This window comes from Scomber japonicus, chromosome 1 (assembly GCF_027409825.1).
Source record: "Scomber japonicus isolate fScoJap1 chromosome 1, fScoJap1.pri, whole genome shotgun sequence".
Lineage (NCBI taxonomy): Eukaryota > Metazoa > Chordata > Actinopteri > Scombriformes > Scombridae > Scomber > Scomber japonicus.
This window is the reverse complement of record NC_070578.1, coordinates 22,988,367-23,008,761: the sequence shown is the minus strand read 5'-3', so window position 1 is coordinate 23,008,761 and position 20,395 is coordinate 22,988,367. Positions and strand designations below refer to the sequence as shown.

The 20,395-nt window shown below is 39.3% G+C and overlaps 2 protein-coding genes across 3 annotated transcripts in view; both read right to left on the bottom strand.

The window, feature by feature from the left end:
* Window positions 1–246: 246 nt before the first annotated feature.
* On the bottom strand, window positions 247–3,684 carry sinhcafl (SIN3-HDAC complex associated factor, like). The gene is made up of 5 exons (XM_053335519.1): window positions 3,663–3,684; window positions 2,431–2,584; window positions 1,619–1,718; window positions 1,411–1,525; window positions 247–759 (listed from the first exon to the last, which is right to left on the bottom strand). The coding sequence occupies exons 2-5, from the start codon at window positions 2,556–2,558 to the stop codon at window positions 605–607; spliced, it is 498 nt and encodes a 165-aa protein (XP_053191494.1). The 5' UTR covers window positions 2,559–2,584; window positions 3,663–3,684; the 3' UTR covers window positions 247–604.
* A 1,736-nt stretch (window positions 3,685–5,420) lies between these two features.
* The window catches only part of dennd5a (DENN/MADD domain containing 5A), a 38,440-nt gene continuing 23,465 nt past the window's right edge, over window positions 5,421–20,395 (bottom strand). For both annotated transcript variants that reach the window (XM_053335214.1, XM_053335285.1), the window contains 17 exons: window positions 19,171–19,386; window positions 18,840–19,074; window positions 17,300–17,450; window positions 17,095–17,188; window positions 15,841–15,972; window positions 15,180–15,332; window positions 14,996–15,083; window positions 14,806–14,893; window positions 11,363–11,491; window positions 10,816–10,937; window positions 10,559–10,704; window positions 8,692–8,810; window positions 8,419–8,600; window positions 7,983–8,065; window positions 7,298–7,421; window positions 7,033–7,201; window positions 5,421–6,201 (listed from right to left, as the gene is read on the bottom strand). In XM_053335214.1, coding sequence (XP_053191189.1) covers window positions 6,018–6,201; window positions 7,033–7,201; window positions 7,298–7,421; window positions 7,983–8,065; window positions 8,419–8,600; window positions 8,692–8,810; window positions 10,559–10,704; window positions 10,816–10,937; window positions 11,363–11,491; window positions 14,806–14,893; window positions 14,996–15,083; window positions 15,180–15,332; window positions 15,841–15,972; window positions 17,095–17,188; window positions 17,300–17,450; window positions 18,840–19,074; window positions 19,171–19,386 — 2,415 coding nt within the window. In that variant the 3' untranslated portion in view covers window positions 5,421–6,017. The remainder of the gene's footprint in view (window positions 6,202–7,032; window positions 7,202–7,297; window positions 7,422–7,982; window positions 8,066–8,418; window positions 8,601–8,691; window positions 8,811–10,558; window positions 10,705–10,815; window positions 10,938–11,362; window positions 11,492–14,805; window positions 14,894–14,995; window positions 15,084–15,179; window positions 15,333–15,840; window positions 15,973–17,094; window positions 17,189–17,299; window positions 17,451–18,839; window positions 19,075–19,170; window positions 19,387–20,395) is intronic.

Genomic DNA, 20,395 nt, shown 5'->3' with positions numbered 1-20,395 from the left:
CTTAATACAAAAAACAACTCAGAATTAAATGGAGCGTCCTCATCCTATAAATAAACACTAATGCCCGTAAGACTTTTTTTTCTCTTTTTGTTTTCTGTAGAAAAAAGAAAAAGAAAAAAAAAAGAAAAATCAACTCTATACAAAAGTTTAAAAAAATACCCATATTTAAAAAAAAAAAAAAAGAAAAAAAAAAAAGAATATTACGTAGAAAAGAAACATCTAACTAAATGATCTAGTAAAGGGAATGAAAATAGGGAGTCTGCCACTGGAGACAAATCCAGGTGAATGCCATGGATAACCCGACAGAAGGATTCAACAAAAGCAATCACCAGGTTTCTTTAATGTCTTCGGGGAGCTGTGGAGGAAGTGTGTCTGGAAGGTGTGTGGCCACTTGCGTTGATGCCAGTGTGCTCTGTTTTCTGGAGCTGCAGCAGGGCTTGAAAAGTCGAGGGTCGATGATCACCTCTCCAAATCGCCCCTTGTAAACAATTCCGCAGCACACCTTTTGCCTACAGAAAATATCAAAGTTATTTAACATATGAAGAAGATTAATCAGTTTAAACTTGTCCCATCATGTCGTCTAATAAGAATAAATTAAGTTTACTTACCTTTTCCAGTAGGAACGGTCCAAGAAAGAGAAGATAGACGGAGTTGAGCGTCTCTGTTTGGACTCGATGTCTGAGCCGTCATCTGATTGGTTGCTGTAGCTGGGTGACTGGGCAGGAGACACACTGGAGGTCGTACTGTGGGCATCTGAGTCTGCTTAGAAAACAAAACCCAACATTTAACACATCAGTCATCAGATACATTTGGTAATCTGCTGCCTATCATTAATTGTTTTCAATAAACAGTCCAGATTAAAACTACAGGGACATTACCAATTATGCTCCTTAATTGATTAATCTGCCAATTATTTTAATCAATAAACTTTATTCTTAGTTTAAAATGATACGTTCACACTGCTTGTTCGTCCAATAAACAGCCCAGAACAAAAAAAAAAAATACTGTCAGAGGACAAAGAACACATTTTTGCATTATAGAAGGTGGAATCAGTTTTTGGCATTTTAGCCTCAAAAACAACCAAACTATTAATTTTTAATCAAAATTGTTGCCAATTGCTTTTCTAATAACAGACTTATTACTGCAGCTCTAACATGAACCACACTCCTCTGCAGTTTTAGGGCATGCGCTAATATAAAGAGCCACAAGATGCTGCTCTACAGCCATTTTTAATTCAGCTGTTAGATTAACACTCAAAACACAGACTGACAAAGTGAAATGTGGTTGTTGTCAATGACAACATGTGCTCTTTTCGAAGCACATCAACAACAAATCAGAGAAAGTTTCTTTAAACTAACTCCTCACATATAGTTAACACTGTAGAAGTAAAGACATTTTTAAACAACGTACTTAGTCTCTTTAACTTGTGAAGCTTCTTTAGCTTGCTTTTCTTCTTCCCATCACTGTTCTTGATCTTCTTGGGTTTTGTCACCTTGAAGCCCGGTCCAGCTCTGGCATCCACCACCTGTATCAGGTCATGTCAATTTAAAGCTTTACTTAACATGGAAATTAAACAAAAATGCATCTAACGACACTGCAGAGAGTATACATGACTTACATGGTTCCAGTTCTTCTTGGAGCCATTAGGCAGCTTCTTCCACCTCTTCACCAGTAACACACAGGCGTTGCAGATGTCTCCAACACGATCCTCTGACAACCTTAACAAATAAACAAAAACACACACACAATCAAGTACCATGAAAAGTACAATGACTCACACCCTAAACACTGCGAAAAAATAAAAAGGTCAGGAAAGTTGTATCTTATTTTAGGATGGTTAACACCCCCCTTCTTATTCAAAAAACAAACAAATCAAAGACAAACACTCTTTTTGAGCACCACATGCACTACCAGTTATCACTCAAGGCAACTGATCTTAAATTGTAATAGTATGAAAAGTGAACGGCACTGTTATCACATGACTATCAAAACAAGATGGTTTTTGCTTATTTCAGAAATCAGATCACAACTGAAGTGTTTGAAGTTATTAATTAATTAAAAAGGGTAGGCACCAGATACACAACAACTCATAAACTAAGGTGACTTTAAAGACAAATAATCTCGTTTTAAGCAGCTTTAATTTGAATTTCTTATGGTTCATTCATTATAAGAAGCCTTTACACAACTTTTTTTAAATTTACTTTTAAAAAGGTTTGATTTCATTAAATAGATTATTTACAGAAAATTAAGTCACGTGTCCTCACCCAAATTTTCTTTCTTGTAATGATCAAATGTCACAAGTTCAAAGAAAAGTATGCACCGTTTCAATTAGGGGAGTTTTTGCAGTGAATGAAATCTATTCTCTCACACACACACCCACCCACGCTGAAGCAAGACAAACGGACGATATGAGTGAATGAGATATTTTACCCAAAGCAGAGCCTGAATGTTTCTTCATATCGACTGCTGTCTGTGAAGCGTGAACTGGAGGACTTGGTCTTGCAGATGCAGCAGCCGTCGTTACTCCGGTAGATCTTTGACTTGTGAAAGCCAAACATAGTCGGTCAGAGTTAAAGCAAAAAACCTGCAAATGAAAAACAGAGATCAGCCATTGCCTCAGTCCCGGACCACCGTGATATCCATCGTGGATGTCTGCAGACAGCCGTGCTTTTACTACTGAGAAGGGGGCGGTCCCCACACGCAAATACACACAGACAGACATGCAAGAAACCAGCCGCGTAAACCCGTAATTTAAACAAAAGAAAGACATGCATTAAGCACGCATAAATACACAAACACACTCAAGTGCACAGTCAGATGAAAATCAGAAATAAGTTAACAAAAGTGAAAGCGGCGATATCCATGCATCCAAGTGTCAGTAGCGGGAACGGGAACAGGCTAAAAAAATACACAATATTGACTTTAATTCAAAAATATAAGCTACTGATCACTGTTTTATTGTAAATAAGCACATAATTAGCATCAAGTGAGTAAAATTTGGTGCATCAGCAGCAGATAAAGGTCTAAACTGTCAAACACACTGCACGGTAAACGTAACACCGCGTTTATAAGTAACGTTACCAGACCTCGGTTTTACTTTGCTTCAAGGTGCTCAATAAACTGTAAATTTTAGCCATTTGCTGAGGCACCGACACTTCAAAAGAGTTGATGTTATATACACCGCTGTGTTGAGTTGAGTGTTTGCGGGGTAACCTCGGGACAAAAAGCGGGCAGCAGCGGCAGCTTTTCTGGAGTGAACAAACAAAAAGCTACCGGGGCTACTCGCTCAAATATATGTGCAACACGCGTGGATAATTAACACACGATTATCAACTTGGCACGACTCGTTTACGGTGTCAGTATTTTCAACACAATGTGAAAAGTTGCGATGCAAGCATCCTCCCCCTTTAAATTTAAACTTTTGCCCGCTAGAGCGCCAAATACGGCTCATTGTTGTTAGCTGTTAGCATGCTGGCTACCATCACCACGCCACGCTCCCGTTCACTTCCACGTTATCCGGTGGTCGAGTCTTTGTACGCGTTATCTAGCAACGGTTAAGGTAACACCACATCACTACTAGTCTCATCACACAAAACAAGCATGCTACGTCTGACAAATGAAAGTTGTAAGATACACAGGAGGAGAGAAAAGAGGACACTTACTGAACAAAAACTTTGAATCTTCACCGTATTCTTTGAACGCACTGCGCATGCTCTTACTACGGCTGCATACAGCTGCTCATTAGCATCTCATTAGCATAAAAAGCCGGAATGAATCGGCTGAACGTACAATGACCATATAAGGAGTGCAGCCGCTGGGTTTGAACCTGAGTTCAGCCAATCACTGTCCACCTCGAGTTCTCCTCTGGCATGCTGAATGCCGGAAGGTGTAGTTCACGAGCGGGAGATCTCCATGTCGCCAGTAATTAACGGCTTCATTTTGAACTCAAAGTCCCATCAGCCACCTGGCCCAAGGCTTTAAAAAAAAACAGTTACTCGACATGGCGCGAACGAGTTTGTTTACATTTTTCTCAGCTGAGAAAGTAGAGAATATACATCTTTATTAGCGGGTGCTGAAAGTATATGAATCGTTTTACTACTTCAATAAAAGTAGCAACTAAATTCTGTAGAAATACTCAATTACAAGTTCTGCAGTAAAACTGTTTTGAGCAAAATGCACCTAAAGTTTCCAAATCAAAGTAATGTAGAAATGTTGTGCTATTATAAATCATAACATTTGAATATTGTCAATCATTTAATGTTAAGGTAGCACTTCATAATTTATTCATAGATTATTTTCATTATCAAAGAATCTGCCAAATAATCTTAAAATAGTTAATAAAAATATATAATTTCACAGACCCCACAGTGACATATTTAAATTGCTTGTTTTGCCAGACATATATTATAATTGTTGCAGATACATTTTCTGTTAATCAACCAACACTAAATCCCTTGATATACTGTAGTCTGTTTAATACAGTATATAACTATTCAACATATTTTATAAGCTCATGTTTTGTCTGTAATATCTTGATTTGTAAGGTAACTGATAATTATATCTGTCAAATAAATGTATATAAGAACCATAAAGTAGCTTAAAATTAAAATATTCAAGTAATGCAGTCAAAGCAGTAAGTACAGTCATGAATATTTCTACTGCTGACAACTACTCAACACTAAAACAATTAAATTCACTTTAACGCATTACAGATGCTTTATTCTTAATATATTTTTACACTGTACACTGTTGCTCACTTAGTAAACACTACATTACACAGCTATGTCAATAAATGTACAACAGTATTGGAAAACAAAAATATATATCTCCCAAGATGCTCATGTGTGGGTCGTACACGGACGAGTACAACACAGTCGTTCCAGACATTGTTGGCACAGAAAAGAAGTCCTTCACATATCAAATCTCTTGTTCTGCACAGTTCAGTTCAATGTAATGGAGGAGGGCCCAGTAATACCTCAAGAGACCACCGATGTAGAGTTTTTAGGAGGTTTACATTTTCTCTTGAGGATATTGCATAGCAAGAAACCATGACGACAAAAATCAGGCAGGGGAAAGAGCAGTCCTTTAGCAGACAAGCAGGAGTTCGCCCTTCATCACGAGGAGTCTACAAAGACACTGTTGTTGTTCAGAGAGGAGGGCAGACAGAGTGGCAGATGGTGGTCGAGGAAAGGGCCGGTTGGAGGTATTTACATGAAGGCTGTCGTCGTGAACCAGAGAGAACTAAGTCGAGCATCTCTCGGAGAACTTGTGTGTTGAGCACAAACAGATAACAGGGTTTTTTCTTTTATCCGACAGAATCCACCGTCGGTTGCTGGATTCAGGCTGAAGCCACACAGTATCATGCAAGAAGCATCCTTTTCTCTGCTGAAGGTATTCCATGTAAAAGATTTGCATACGAGTACATTTCCCAAAGAAAGGCCTTAAATGTATCAGCCTTTTTAATTCCTATGTAGGTGAGTCAACCTTCCACACGTCACCGTCTCTACCGTCATACACATACTTATAAAGCATACTTCTACATCATTTGCTTTAAGCTCTGCATTATGACATTGGAATCTGAGTTGACGACAGAGCAAGCAACCTGACTGATTTAACAAAATAATACTGTTTTTCTCTGAAAATATATTAACAGTTTTGATCTCCGCTTTCCCTTAAATATAGCCATTGTCAGCAGTTCACGGTAACAATGAAAATATTTAGCTTTCAATAAAACATTTTAGCACAAGTAGGTCATCGTCAATATTGTGAAAATCATGGTTCATAATAGAAAACATATTTGAAACATCTAATGGCAACATCATTGAGGATAAAAATAACAACATGTCTTAAAAGGCTCATTGCACTTAATATATGGCAAATGTAACAGTAGCTTTAATATAAGCCAGAAGATGTCCTTTGTTCAAGTCTGTTCCTGCATATAAAAGGTTCAGTTAATCTTTTAAGTGGTCCCCAGTGCTCTTCCTGGTCAGGTACAACCGGTGGGAGGCTGGTTTGGTTTAGATACCGACGCCTTTGACGAGCGAAGCCTCCAGGGTGATGTTGAACTCCTGCAGAGTCTGTAGTACTCTGATCAGAGAGTTTACCAATGACCGGTCCTTGATCAGTGCGGTGTCCTCATACATCTGAGCAGTGATTGGACAGTCAGCGAGCAGAGCGATCCAGTGGTGCAGCAAATGGTCCCTGAGATAAACACACATACACGTGGAGTCAGCACAACATCCCACTAAATTACTGCACACTGTGTTTTTCTAATAAGAATAATTTAAAACCACTGTTGCAGAAAAGCGAGTTTCATAGACAAATTACTTTATACTGTAATTAAAAAATCCCTTAGTCTATATAGGCCTCATAAAAATGTACAAAGTAAGGTTGCAAACTAATGATCATTTTCCTTATAGATGTATCTAGCATATGATAATAATAATAATAATAATAATAATAATAATACTAACACTAATCAATTGTTTAGTGTATAAAATGCACTTCACAATTACCCAGAGTCTAAGGTAACATCTTCAAATAGCTTATTTTGTCTACCCAACATTAAAAAATACAAACTCATTCAATGTACAGTGATATAAAACCATGAAAAGCAGCAAATATTCACAATTGAGAAGCTGGAATGAGCTATTTGGCATGTTCTGCTCGATGAAATTACTTAAACAATTCATCATTAAGCAATGTTGTTGCAGATTAATTTTTTCTCAGTCAGTTAATCTATGAATTGACTAAGTGTAGTGGCGAGGAACAGTAACGACCGTCAGAGAAGGAGAGCTAAAGGAAACAATGAAATATCTGATACTTCACGAATCCTCAGAGGAGAGATCATGTTCACTTGACCCCTGCAGGTCATGATCCAGTATCAGATACAGAACAGCCCCTCTTAACTACAGACAGGGAGGACAGCTTTGTATCCCAGACCCTCAACACTCTAACTCTTCTTGTCATATTTAGGTTGTTCTCTACATATAAATCAGTTTTATCAGGTTAATAGGAGTGTTTCCTGCCTACCTTGAACCCAGACAAACGAGCATCTGGAACTTTCCATCCTTGCCGATGTTCCTGGACGTATTGTTGATGGCGCGCATGAAGCGGCAGAAGTGGCGCACTCTGCTTTGCCAGTTTTCATCCGAAGCCACCTCTCGCTGCTCCGCACTTTCAAAGTACACTTGTGCCTTTTCTGTAAAAGCAAAATTTAATTAGGAGACACATTAATTACCACATAACTACCAAGTAGTATAAATGTGAATACGACTTAAACTGCTGATGGTTTTACCCAAGAAGTCCCAGATGAAAACATTCTTAAAGAGTCGAGGTGATTTAAAACCGTGCTGGAAAACTTGCTCCAGAGCCCAAACAAGGCCATACTCCCCACAGAGGAGAAGAGTCAGGCTGCCTCTCTGTGAAGAGGAGAAACAGGAAAACTCTTCATCTAAAAACAGCTCATTAAAATACCAACCAAACTTGTCAATATGATGCAGAGAAAGAGGACTGAGGTGCAAAGACACAACCAAACGTAACAACAGAATATCAAGTGCATTTAAATTTTGAAACATCATTTTTCCTTAGCAGTGTCCTTCCACATTGTATTAACAGGTGGAGAAACAGTGACGGGGATTTCCCTGTAAAACCTCTTTGTTCTCTGACTACACAGTGACTCCTAAAACCTGCAATCAACTGTTCAGTTACAATGTGCTTTAAAAATCTCCTTTGAATCTCAATTATCACCTCAAGATCAATTTTATATTAGTCTCTTAAAAAAAAAAACAGGCATCATTTAAAGCCAGAAAAAAAAAGCTCAAGACCGATGTACAACACATTAATAATCTGAATTATACCACACAGCCTGTTACTGAGTTACTGAGGGGCTCAGAGACCACCAGAGGAGAAAGCTGCTTCTCGTCATTCGTGATGAATAATAGAACTACATGTTGGGGCCTGTCTAGACTGCCGTCTCTCACCTCCTTCTCCGGTTTGTGGAAGTGCTTCACAATCCCATTGATGGCCTCTCCCACTCCCTCCTGGATCTGACCTGTGTTTAACTCTGGAAGGGAAGGGGAAAAAAAGATGCTGTAAGACAATATGAGAAGTCTGAGGGAGGAAAAATCCCCCAGCCTCGTTTTATCTATTTTTCTTTGTGTTTTCTTTTTCATGCGTATCAATTTTTACCACTGAAGGTATTAGGAACAAGACTTTAAACACCAGTGATTACACAAAAAAGGGAGCACTGTCGTCTCCAGCTTCTCAGATAACTGAGAATTAATAACTGCTGAATCTTAAACTGAGGTGTAAAAAAGATAATCCGGGGGAAACAAATGCTTCCTGTCAGGTAGGAAAAAAAGGATTTATTTAGAGTAAGCTCCAGATGATTTATGGTTACTCTGTTTTGTTACTTACTTGGTTTGCTGTTTGGCGAGATGGTAACAAACCTCCTCATCATTCCGGGGGACTGCTGCATTGGGGGTGTGCGGCACATCCGTTCATCATTCTCTGTGCTGGGGGTCATCAGCTCTCCTACCAGGATCCTCTCCAGACTGCCGTCATCCACACCTTTCCCCAGCCACCGGCCACACGGAAACCTGCCCAACACACACATTTTGTTCATTTTCTTTAAACTAAACATCATTTTAAAGCAATATTAGGCACATTTTCCTCAGAAGGTTTGCTTACTTGTACGTGTGCCCGGTGATCTCATTGCGGACAATAACACACTCCACCAGCCACTTTGCGTAGAGCCCCGTGTTATCATGACCCATCTGCACGGTGGTCAGTTTGCCCAGATTCTGGCACTGAAAGAGAGGGTCACATGTTAATGTCATACTGAAAGTACACATTCAACTCCAAAAAAGGTTGTAACGCACTTTCAATGTTTCATCAGAAACTAAATGTATTTAAAAGTTTGAAGCTAATATGAAGCTTCAGCCTCCGAAATTAGTCCAATCAAGTTATCTTTCAAATTGACTCTCTTTTTAGTGCCAAATTCACAATTTTTGTTACATCCTCTCAACTCCAGGAAAACAGTCCATCAAGATGCAAACAAGGAATTTTCAAGCTTCATATTATCTTCAGATAAACTAAAAAAACACTTTTGCTTAAAACAACGACTGCAGATTTTTTCCCCCATCACTTAAACTGTAAGAACATTTGGAGGGAATCCTGTAATGGTCTGTACGAACAGGAGCAAAACCTGTTTCAGTGGTTAAATGTGGTACATATATACTTAGGGCCCCATTTTAACGATCTATAGCACATGGCATGAAGCGTGTGGCGCAAGTGCCTTTGGGGCGTGTCCAAATCCACTTTTGCTATTTCAACTGTGGAAAAATGGTCACTGCGCATGGTCTAAAAGGGATGGACTTAAGTCCCCTCATTAAACATAGGTGTGTTTTGGGCGTAACACGCGGTAAACCAATCAGAGTGTCATCTTCCATTCCCTTTAATATCCAGGACCGCTGTCACATTAGCAGATTGCTATTATAACAGCGCATTTACCCAGCAATGCATTTCAATAATATAACATGAGTTACTTTTGTGAAAGGAAAGTTGGCTGATGAGCTGCTAACCTCATATTTAATTCATATAAAGGAAAAATATGGAGATATAACCAACCAGTCTGATGAGTGTAGAGGTGTGCAACAGTCTGGTGTCATCAGCTGATTTAATAAACAGTGAGTGGCTGTGTGTAATGGCACTGCGCTCTGTGCAGCATCTCAGAGGCTACAGACTTTCATAGGTTGTTGGGACTGTCCGCAGATTTAATTAAATCTGATAAATATTATGACTAACTAATATGACATGTATTTTCAATATGTTGATGTACATCATAATACGAATTCACATTGTGGTCCTTTTATTTGTAATGTTTTGCATGTTTGTGTGCTGCTGCGCGTCCATGTGTGTAACAAGCTCAGTGTCTGCGTGCAGCGCACCCGTCTATATAGCAGCATATTGGACTCTTGATGATGCACCCCTTAAATAACAATGAAATATGTGCCAGTGACTTTAGACCTGTTTTTTTTTGGTCAGTAGCGCAATCGCTTTCCTCTGCCTCAAAATAGCAACGCGCCACCAATGCACCTGACCACACCTCATTTTGAGACCAACACGCCCATAGACAGACTGGTGCAAGTGCATTTGCTATTTAGACAACGTGGGCGCAGGGCGAGAAAATGACAACTGCGCTGGGGAAAACTAACAAAGACACATGCACCACGCGCACTGACCGCAAGATGGGGCCCATAAAGTAGGGGTTTGTTTAAATTTTTTGCCCTGGCTGTTTGATTTAAGACTGACCTAAAAATGGTAAACCTGTCCTTCAAACACCAGCTGTGCAAGCAACAAGAAACAAACTTTACCAAATTTATCTCGAAGACAAAACAAAGACAAACAGTCAAATTATGACATAAACTATCTGCTGTAAACATCCATCACAGCTTACAGGCAAACTTCCAAGATCAACTTTGACCTATTGTAGTTATGCACAGTTTTCTTGTGCAAAGAGGGATTATTACTGCTCACTTTCAGTTTTAACACAAACCTCAAAAGTGATCTCCATAGTATTCCTCGGGACCTGCAGAACCCCGGTCTCAGCCAGCTCGCCAGAAACACACACCCAAGGGTTGGCTGTAAACATGGAGCCTCCCAGTTTCTTACTGGGAACAACCACCACATGGTAGGGGATCACTGGGAGACAGAGAGAAGAGAAATGTCATTCAGTCAAGAATAAAAATCAATACCAATGTGGGAGTTTATTGGCGGTGTTATCAGGCTGCATAGCGTCAAAGTAGCACTCACTGATGGTGGTAAAGACATTGGTGAAACAGAAGTAGTCCACAGCATTGAAGGACAGGAGATGGTAGAGGAACTGCTCTTTCTCGTCATCACAGCGCAGGAAGGCGTATCGCTTGTACAGTTTTCTAACATGAAGATAAACAAACAATGCTTTCAGTTATTATTAAAATGGGGACACACTCAACGGTGTCAGCAGCATGACGACTGATGGGTAACAAAGGGTTTATTGCTTTGTGTAAAATAGAAGAAATGACAACAGCGGACAGAAATCCCTCTGACCCAGTTCATCACTCATATCAATTATGAAGTGAGCTGTGAATTATTGATGCTGCAGCGGACTACAGTATGATGCTTTGCAATTTCAAGAGTTCATGTATTAAAGATGAGCAGATCAAGCATCATCTTAATTTTACATGACACAGACATTCCTCCACAAGCTCAGAAAGGAGGTCAACCAAATATGAGTTGGGGAAAATAAAAGATGAGATGTGATGTGATGTCAGATTCACTGTTGTGACCGTTGTGTTTCTCATTTGGTGTTTTTTCTCACTTTGTAAGCTCGTGATCAGACAGCAGCTGCTTCAGGTGTCTGGAGAGCAACTTCTTCTCCATGGAGAGGCGAACCCAAGCTCTGGCCTTGCCCACGTCGGTCTTGATCTCACTGATGTTTTGAATATGTCTGGAAATAAAATGACGAGGTCAGAAGTCTGAAGAGCAGAGGAACTTATACAATCATCACAGGAATGGAGATTCATTTAATATAAAATCTTTGAAAGTTCACTGAAACTGTTTGCATCATCGATAACTTCATTGTGCAAACTTATTTGTCTGTTTCCCCACAACTAATACTGTTAGTACTGTTGCTGTTGCTATTATACTGCATAGAAAACGCAGAAAGTTAACATCATTTACAAACAATAAAGATTATAAAAATGCATCTTAGAACACCAGATAAAAGCTATCGAAGCTTAGATAATGCAGTTGTTTCATTTCAGTGTTATCAGCTCAACACATCGATCAAGTACTTTGTTATTTAGATCAGTTCTGAAAAAATGATGTCGATACACTTTTAATTTGTAAGATTGGAAAAGTGGAGCCACCACAGTGATCTGAATACATATATTGTAATGCACAAAATCAATCGTCTGAACTGATACAAAGCAAACATTCAGGGCAGCCATTAATGCTTTTGTTTTTTATTGATTCATTTGTTGATGATAATAAGGTGATGCCTTAAATGTGTTCATTTTGTTCGCACATATCAAAAACTCAAATAGATTTAGTTTGATAATGATGATATGACATGATATATAATGCCCATGTATATATATATATTTGAAAAGCTGCTACCAGTGAATTGTAGATATTTTGTACTTGATAAATGACTGTTAATTTTCTGTCAATTTATGGTAACACTTTAAGTCTCCCATTTAGCATTTGTAATGACTATACAGACACACTACAATGTGGTTAGAAGCAGATAAAAGGACTATTTTGTGTTTATTAATGTGCAGTATCTGACACAAATTCTAACTTCTCCTGTGAAGACATATTTTAAATTTTAACACCTGTGTTTTATTATAGTTTTATTAATTATCTGTTTATATATCAGCCTCCACTTCAGGGTGTCCACAGAGTTATTATAAATGCTACATTATAGTGTGTAATAAAGCATTTATTAACTGACTTAAAGTAAAGTGTTTTATGGACTAGTCATTTCAGCACTAGAAGAAAGAAAATCTGACTTAGTTTTATTACTTCTGCTGTATTTGTGCAGCATTAACTGAATGATCCAAACTGCTGTTATGGACAGAAACATTGTCTCAGTCTGCCTCTGCAGTGGCATTTTACCGCAGCGGACCTCCTGAGTGTGAAAGCTGGTCTCTGTGTCATCGCTCCGAGCCACTATCATGCCTCTGATGTCCAGACACATTCCCTTCCACTTCACCTGTGCCATAAGCTCGTCTGCTCTCTGAGAGCTCTTCATGTCTCCTCCTCCACCTTCCACCCCCCCCTCCATGTCTCCACCCTCTACTCACATTAGGTAACCCAGTTTCCTGCTCGTTATCTCCATGGTAACAGAGGAAAACACCCACTGTATGCACCAATATTACTGTGACCTCTTACCCAGAAATTACAGCAGATACTGCCAATATCAGATATTATCATCATATCAAAAATGCTTAAAATGTGATTAATTCAAACATACATTCATCTTTTTTTCAGTGTAAACATCTACTCTTTTAAGATAATGCTATCAATTATTAAAACTCATTATGGGTGGGTGATGGTTGCTTGTGTGTCAGAGTATGTTTACGATCCTGCCGTCAGATGTTCGCATGAGTGAGGAGGAGGGGAGGAGGAGAGGAGGCTCCACCTATCGGCACAGTGCATAGACGTGTGTGTTTGTGCCCTGAGTTAACCCCTCCTCTGTTCTCAGCCAGGCTGGCGGGGGGTCTGGTAATTAGGCTGGAAGTAACATGCTGTTACACACGCAACACAAACCCTGACTCCTCAACTCTGGCTGTGCACAGCAGACGTGACGACAGCGCTGGCTACGGTCACGAACGAGCATGCGAAGCACAAACACGCAGCTGATGCTGCAGGAGCTCCCATCTTCATTTGTATGAATATACACATCACATAAAAAGTACTGGGAAAACTGGGACACCCTGAGGTCTGGGATGCTCCTGGCTCTCTTTATCCTCATTTCCAGTCACATCACCTGCCAACTACTAACTATCAAATGTTTAAAATTCCCATACAATAGTAAAAAACTATAATATAATAATAAGTATGGTAGTGATTATATTGGCTGTTCAATGCAGTAGTGTGACAAACATTTTGGCAGTTTCAGTTTCTGTAGTCTTGAACTAAGTTAGGAGTCATAGTAAGTAAAACAATATCTGGATTAATGTTGTGATAGAACATTTTAAACTTCTGCACTATGATGTGAAATGTTTATGTTACTAAAACTTGAGTGGCCTTGAAAATGTGTCACAACATATAATCTTGTGGTAGTTGCCTTATGTCTATTACTGTAATGCTACATTACATCTAGAGTTGTTCCGATTCACTACTGTTTTTATACTGTTCTATTTAAAAATACATTTTAAAGTAAATGGTTTCCATTTGCTGTATTCATTCATGTTTTACAAAGGCTTTAACCTGAGCCAGGCTTTACCACAATGATAATCATAACACAATCATGCAGGCGTAGTATTTTTTTCTTTTTTTTCCTTTTAAAAAAAAAAAAATCGGTACTCGATATCGGCCAATACCCACAGCACAAGTATCGGTATCGGGAGGGGAAAAATGGTATCGGAACATCGCTAATTACATCTATACATGATATATTAGTAATATTATTATAACAGCTCTTTGGCGAAGAAGAGTTAACTGGTCTGTGTGTGAAACAAGACTTTTACAAAGCAGTTACTGTTTTCTGAAGATTTATTTCCTGTCAGAGTTGAACTCAAGTTAAGTGGCAAATTAGGAAAAAAGAAAACAGTACTGCTAGAACTAATTAACTTATTTATTTACAAACACAGTGAAGCCAATAAAGAGACCACTGTATGTATTTATCTGATAGAGGATCTCAGATAATTATTTAATGACTAAATGACTGAATGACTGACCAAAGAAAAAACACACATTAGGTCACTCAAAGTGGATATTTAGTCTAAAGGGGAAATTCTGGGAAAGTATCATTTGTTGTTTATTGTAGTTGTTTCTGTATGTGGGCAGACTGGCAGTTGCACACATGATTTCCACTGATGACCTTTAATTATCATGTGAATGCTTGAACCCCCGAGTAGGTTTTGTTTGACAGTCTACCACAAGGGGGCAGTACTACTCCAACTTACTTTTCTCTGTAAGTACAGTTATACATACATGTCTGTAACAGATCTGCTAAAGTGACTTTATCATTCATTTCTTCACAACAAGATGGCCATTTAAGCTCATGCATAAATGACCATCATCCTTCCTCACCTCATGTCCTGGATCAGAGAGACTTTAAGAGGCGGCAAGGCTGATCCACCACCATCAGATTTGCGTCTCTCGGTATCATGGATGAAACCTGCAGTAGAAAGAAGGATGTTAGGCACTTTCTAGGTCAAAAGTCACCTTTTTCTTCATCAATTAATTAATTAGGTGAACTGATTTTAGTATTTAATTGTACCTGGAGGTCCCAAACCACCTGGAGTCGCATTCTTCTTCTCTTTGCTCTCCTGGTAATGGAGCAGGTGGGACCACAAGGCAGATTTACCCTGAAAGAAAAAGTGCATAACCCAGGGTCATTAAATGCTGTGAGAGTTTGACAACCAGCTGCTGGGACTCAACTAGGCACAGAGTGACTTCCTGACCTGTTTAACCTGCAGACCATGGCTCCAGATCCTCTCCAGCAGGTCACAGAGACTCGCAATCAGGGTGTTCTCCTCCACACCAGTGATGCTGACCTCTCCGTGACCCAACTCTACTGCCTCTCGACCCATCTTCTCTACTAGCATGCGCTTAGTCTGTAGGGAAATAAACAGAAAAAAAAAAAAGAAAAAAAAAGCACATTCTGCTGTTACTTTAAGGTCTGATGATATAGCAATCAAACTAAACTAAAACTAAGATGTATTTATTATTTCGGGTTTCATAAGCTAACTTCAGAACAAGCCTCTCCTCTATGTAAACACATGAACCAACTGAATATAATTTCAGCCTATATTATATAGTATTGACTATACTTTGTCAAATTCATGTTTTTGTTTTTAATGATATCTTTCTTAGTTGAGATAGCAGTAGCTCTCAAGAAAGGTTTGATTCCATAACATTTGTATTTTCAAAATGATTTGATGTATAATTCTCAATGACAATGATTTACTTTGAACTGCAGCACTCCGTCAAAGTTATTTTGTATAAAACCAACTTAAAAGGCCGAAATATCCATATATGAGTATAAAATGCAGTGAGTTTGTCAGCTACAATAATGCTGCAAACAGATCAAACTGAACAACTAAAGGTCAGTCATGCACAAACCTTGTTCCTGCACTCTTTCAGCAATCCTTCAACAAATTTCCAGTTAGTCTGTGCGATGACAGAAGGTGACAGGTTCGACAGTTTGGGCTGTCTGATGGTCGTGCCCAGGTTTCTGGCTTCCTGGATGTATTTCTGATAAAAGACACACAGAATTCAGTCAGGTAACAGCAAACCACAAAAGGAAACTGTGATGTTCTTTTTCAAAGAAATCTACTGAGCACTAGCGTCACAAATGGAGATTACTTCAACGTTTCTTACAAATGTTTCTTTAACCACACAGTCGATCTCACTGCGACGTAGAAAGGGAATAACAGAGAGTTCAACCACAGGTCGACTAATGATGAAGTTAATGCACCATCTGATGATGGGTTACCTTTTTTCTTTCTGCTTTAAAAAGGGATTCAAAGGTCTCACAAGTGACAAGTCAAATATTTTGTTTCTTGCACAGTTTACCTCTTGCAGTAAGCTTTGAGAGATTTGGTATAGTCAGTGTTATACCAGTGGTAAATATCTACACTTTAGCCTTAAGATGCTGAACTTACACTCCAAACGACAATATAAAAGCTGTGTATCAAAACCAACCTAACTGATAGAGCTGCTAAATTGGATCAAAAGCTCCAGTTGGATCTTACACTGAACATTTTCTTTACTTTGTTGTCTTTACTTTCTTTTGTGTACTGACACTTAAAATGAGTGACTAGTGATCGAGTAGACCTGTAAGCATAATTACTGAAAGGATTTCAATATAATAGATATTGTTTTACTACTCAATTCATGTTCATGAGTACCAACTCTCTCTAGGTAATTAGGTAAAGCTCAGCTGGTGTTTGAGGGAGCAGAGGGAGGTGAAGAGCTAAAAGAGAGAAACCACATGAGTGGACGCGTCATGTGATCCCAGTGTGAAAACTTAACACCTCACAGAACACTAACACATACCACATCCACAGTCACCGACTTTAGACAGGGCTTGTAGGACTGCGAGAGCCAGTAGTAGTCAAGAAACAGCAGGAGCTGCAGCTCCGGAAACAAACACTCTACATGCTGAGAGTGTGTGAGCGTGAGTACGAGGCAGGCAGGCAAAGAGAGAGAAAGAAAGAAAGTGACCAAACGTGTGAACAGGGGGTGAACAAGATGATAAAAGCAAAGTCAAAATAAAGCAAAGAGAGAAAACGGTCATGCAAAAGTGAACAAAGATAACAAAGCTGAGGCAGTCGATATGTGTGCATATGAGCTGAGACAGCAGGGACTTCTCACCTCTCTCTGGTCATTGTCTAAATAAAGGTGCTCAGCGTGCTGCTTCTGTCGATCCCTCCTCCTCCACTGGGCAGGAGCGCTCCTCTTGGTCCATCTGTAACACAAGACAACACACATTACAAAACTGTGTCAATGAACATTGTAAAACAGCAGTCAGACTCAAGTCAAGTACAGACAAAGGTTAAAGGCAGTGTGAAATACTCACTTGTTGCTGGTTGGCCCAGTGGAGAGCACGTCGGACTGAAGGCGGGGGAAGAAGCCCTGCTCATAGCGTCCCTGACCGATCTTCATGTCCAACAGGTGGGGGTGCAGGGCAGTGTGGTCGATCTTTACCACTCTCATCTCAATGGCCTTCTCTGTAAGAAGATGTGGGAGGGACGCAAGAGTTGGATATATCACAGGACGCATCCATGAGTTTCATCGTCTTAATTTGCCCGAATAGTGATTTGATTTTGTGAACTATTTGAACTGAAGAAAGACAGAAAGTTCAAACTGAACAAATCATTCCATCCCAAACTCCCACACAAGCAAAAGAAGTGACAGAATAAAGACCCAGCATAAAAGTAATTTTTTCTTTGATTCAACCAGTTCAGTCATCCATGAATCATGGATCAGCTTCAGACAGTGACTCTCTGATAACTGCTTAATAACCCACACACACATTAACAAAAGCACCCACAAATACATAGAGAAATACAATAGATTTTTAATAGATTGCATCAAGTAGTCTACATAAGGCACACAAAGCAGAGAAAGTTCAGCAGAACAATGACTGAGAGAAAACGTTACCTACACTACCTGAAGCTGCGATTCACTGATAACAGGATTTCATTTCCACGTTCACCCACATGCTCTGATCAGACCACCACTAATAAGATCAGTGAAAGTGTTTTCATCTGTAAAAAAGATCAAGTTCACCCAGCTTTCTAAAAACTCACATGTATGCAATGCACAGAGGGTCTCACAGAGGAATCAGGAATTTATAGTAATTCATTAGAAACACATTCATACTATCTCTAATCTATAAGGTTTTCTTTGTTCAACATTATTATTGTGTACTCTGACTTAAAGAGGAGTGTTATTATTACTTCAGAGAATGTCCATCTATCCTCTGTGAGTGAACCACAAATTATGCACTGCACACACATTCAGAGAGCTGCCACCCAGCAATGTTTAAGATATCGAGAGCAAATATTACGAGTCTTGTCGTTCTCGAGATGAATGGCATGAGGTCCAGGAGCAACAAAATCAGTTTTTTCATATCGCTTTTTAAGCAGGTTGTCTGTAAATAAGACAGCGATTACCAGTCAGAGCTAATTTGACACAGCAAACACCAAGTTTGACAAAGGTTCACATTTTGAAGCTAATTTATGCTCTTAGTTATTTGGATGTCAGAGAAAAGGAGTTTTAAGGTCTTCTTAATTTATAATCCACAAAACCTGAAATTGTAAGCTTTTGCCTTTAGACATGGTCAAGATTTAACATAACAGAGGTCAAAGTTTTATCTGTCTCAAGTCAAGATCTTGATTTTCAAACTTAAGCCTGTGGCTTTATCAGTATACATCGATCAGAGTTTCCCCTCAGGATGACAGGTGACAAGATTTAGTGATGCCTAGAGAACTGAGGCAAAATGACACATATGAGTACAACATTGGGTGCTTCAAAAACTCTTTCTAAAGTTTTTTAGTCTTTTTCTGAAATCCACAAAGGTTTTAAGGATTTTCAAGGTTGGCGTGTTTTCTTACCCGCTTCTTCGATGTTTGTGCATTTCTGGTACATAGATGTGCGCAGAGTGGGCGTGCGGACGTTCAGCATGCGGATCTTATCCACACGGGAGTCAAACACCCTCAGCGTGTGCTCCTTCTCCTCGTCATCGTGACAGAGGATCTTACTGTCGATGAAGGACGCAAACATCTGAGTCTCCAGGAAACGGGACAGGAAGGGCAGGTAGGGTTCAGGCTGGTCAGACAGGAAGGAGGCCTGCACACAAACACATTTAAAGGGGGGTGTAATTTAATCTTATATGTCTCAGAAAACAATTAGCTTCACTATAAAAATCTATCTATAGGGCTTCACCTTATCAAAGTTCTGCATCTGGTCTCGGTTGGTGAACCAAGACTCCTTGTCGTGGCTCGGCTGGATGACAAACACCTCGTAGTCTGCGAACATCTGGGTGAACCGGTTGGCAAAGACCTCACGCAGCTGGATGTTAACCTGGTGCATCTTCAGCTCCTCCTCGTCACACTGAACACGAGCATCCTTATTGCTGCTGGCATCTTCTCTCGTCTCCAGCTGATGTTCACGAGCATGAAAAACACGGAAAAAACAAAAGGAACAAAAATGAGGAAAACTGTTAATAAAGACAGGGAGCAGATCAGTGTATATTTATCATAATCTTAACTGACTGTTATCGCAGGGTGCTAATGAGGCTGCAAGGTTATGGGAAAGGAAGTCAAGGAAGTACATTTTTGATTTATAACTGAAAACAAATTGAAACACAGCTTCTATTTTTAGCATGTCAGTGGGTCAGCTGTACAGATGCCAACATTTAGGAGGTTAAAATAACACAGAGCAAACCCACTACTGTATGTACATATTAATAAGAAAACAAAGGGACAATCCAATCACATGATCATATGACCAGAGAGCCTCATATCCATATAAATCCAGTACAGCAGTAAGTATCTGTAGGGCCCGACCTCATAGCTGGACATGTATACATATGAGATAATCCCTTCATGGAAAGCTAATGTCAGTCACCATTGTATAAGCGGATTAGGCCACACAAAGACTTTCTCTAGTTAGCAGCTAATTCATCCATTTATCAACTGAGAGTATTTTGTCATACTACCCTACTGTCCGTAAAACACTAGGGCCGACAAGGAAATTAGACTGTACAGATGCCAACTTCATTTATGTCTGTGAAAGGATTTTGCCATCCAAGCCACAAGATGTCAACCAGCAGCTTTTTAAAAGGCTACATGAGTTGAAGCAAGCTTTGAGTATTTCCAACACTACTATTACCCACCTGCTCTATGTCAGATTATTCAAATATATTTGCTGCTGGCACAAATGTCTTTTTATACATACAACTGTAGGTCTGCATTTAAGTCTACATGGTTATGATAAACATGGAAATCCTGATTCTAAACATCCAAAATTTGTCCAGAAAAAGTTTTATGATTAATAGTTAATGATTTTATAATGAATAGTCTTGATAATATGCTGAAAAAAATGGATCAGTGTCTGCTTCAACAACCAATATTTTATGATCACTTACTGGAGAAGACAACCCCCAAAA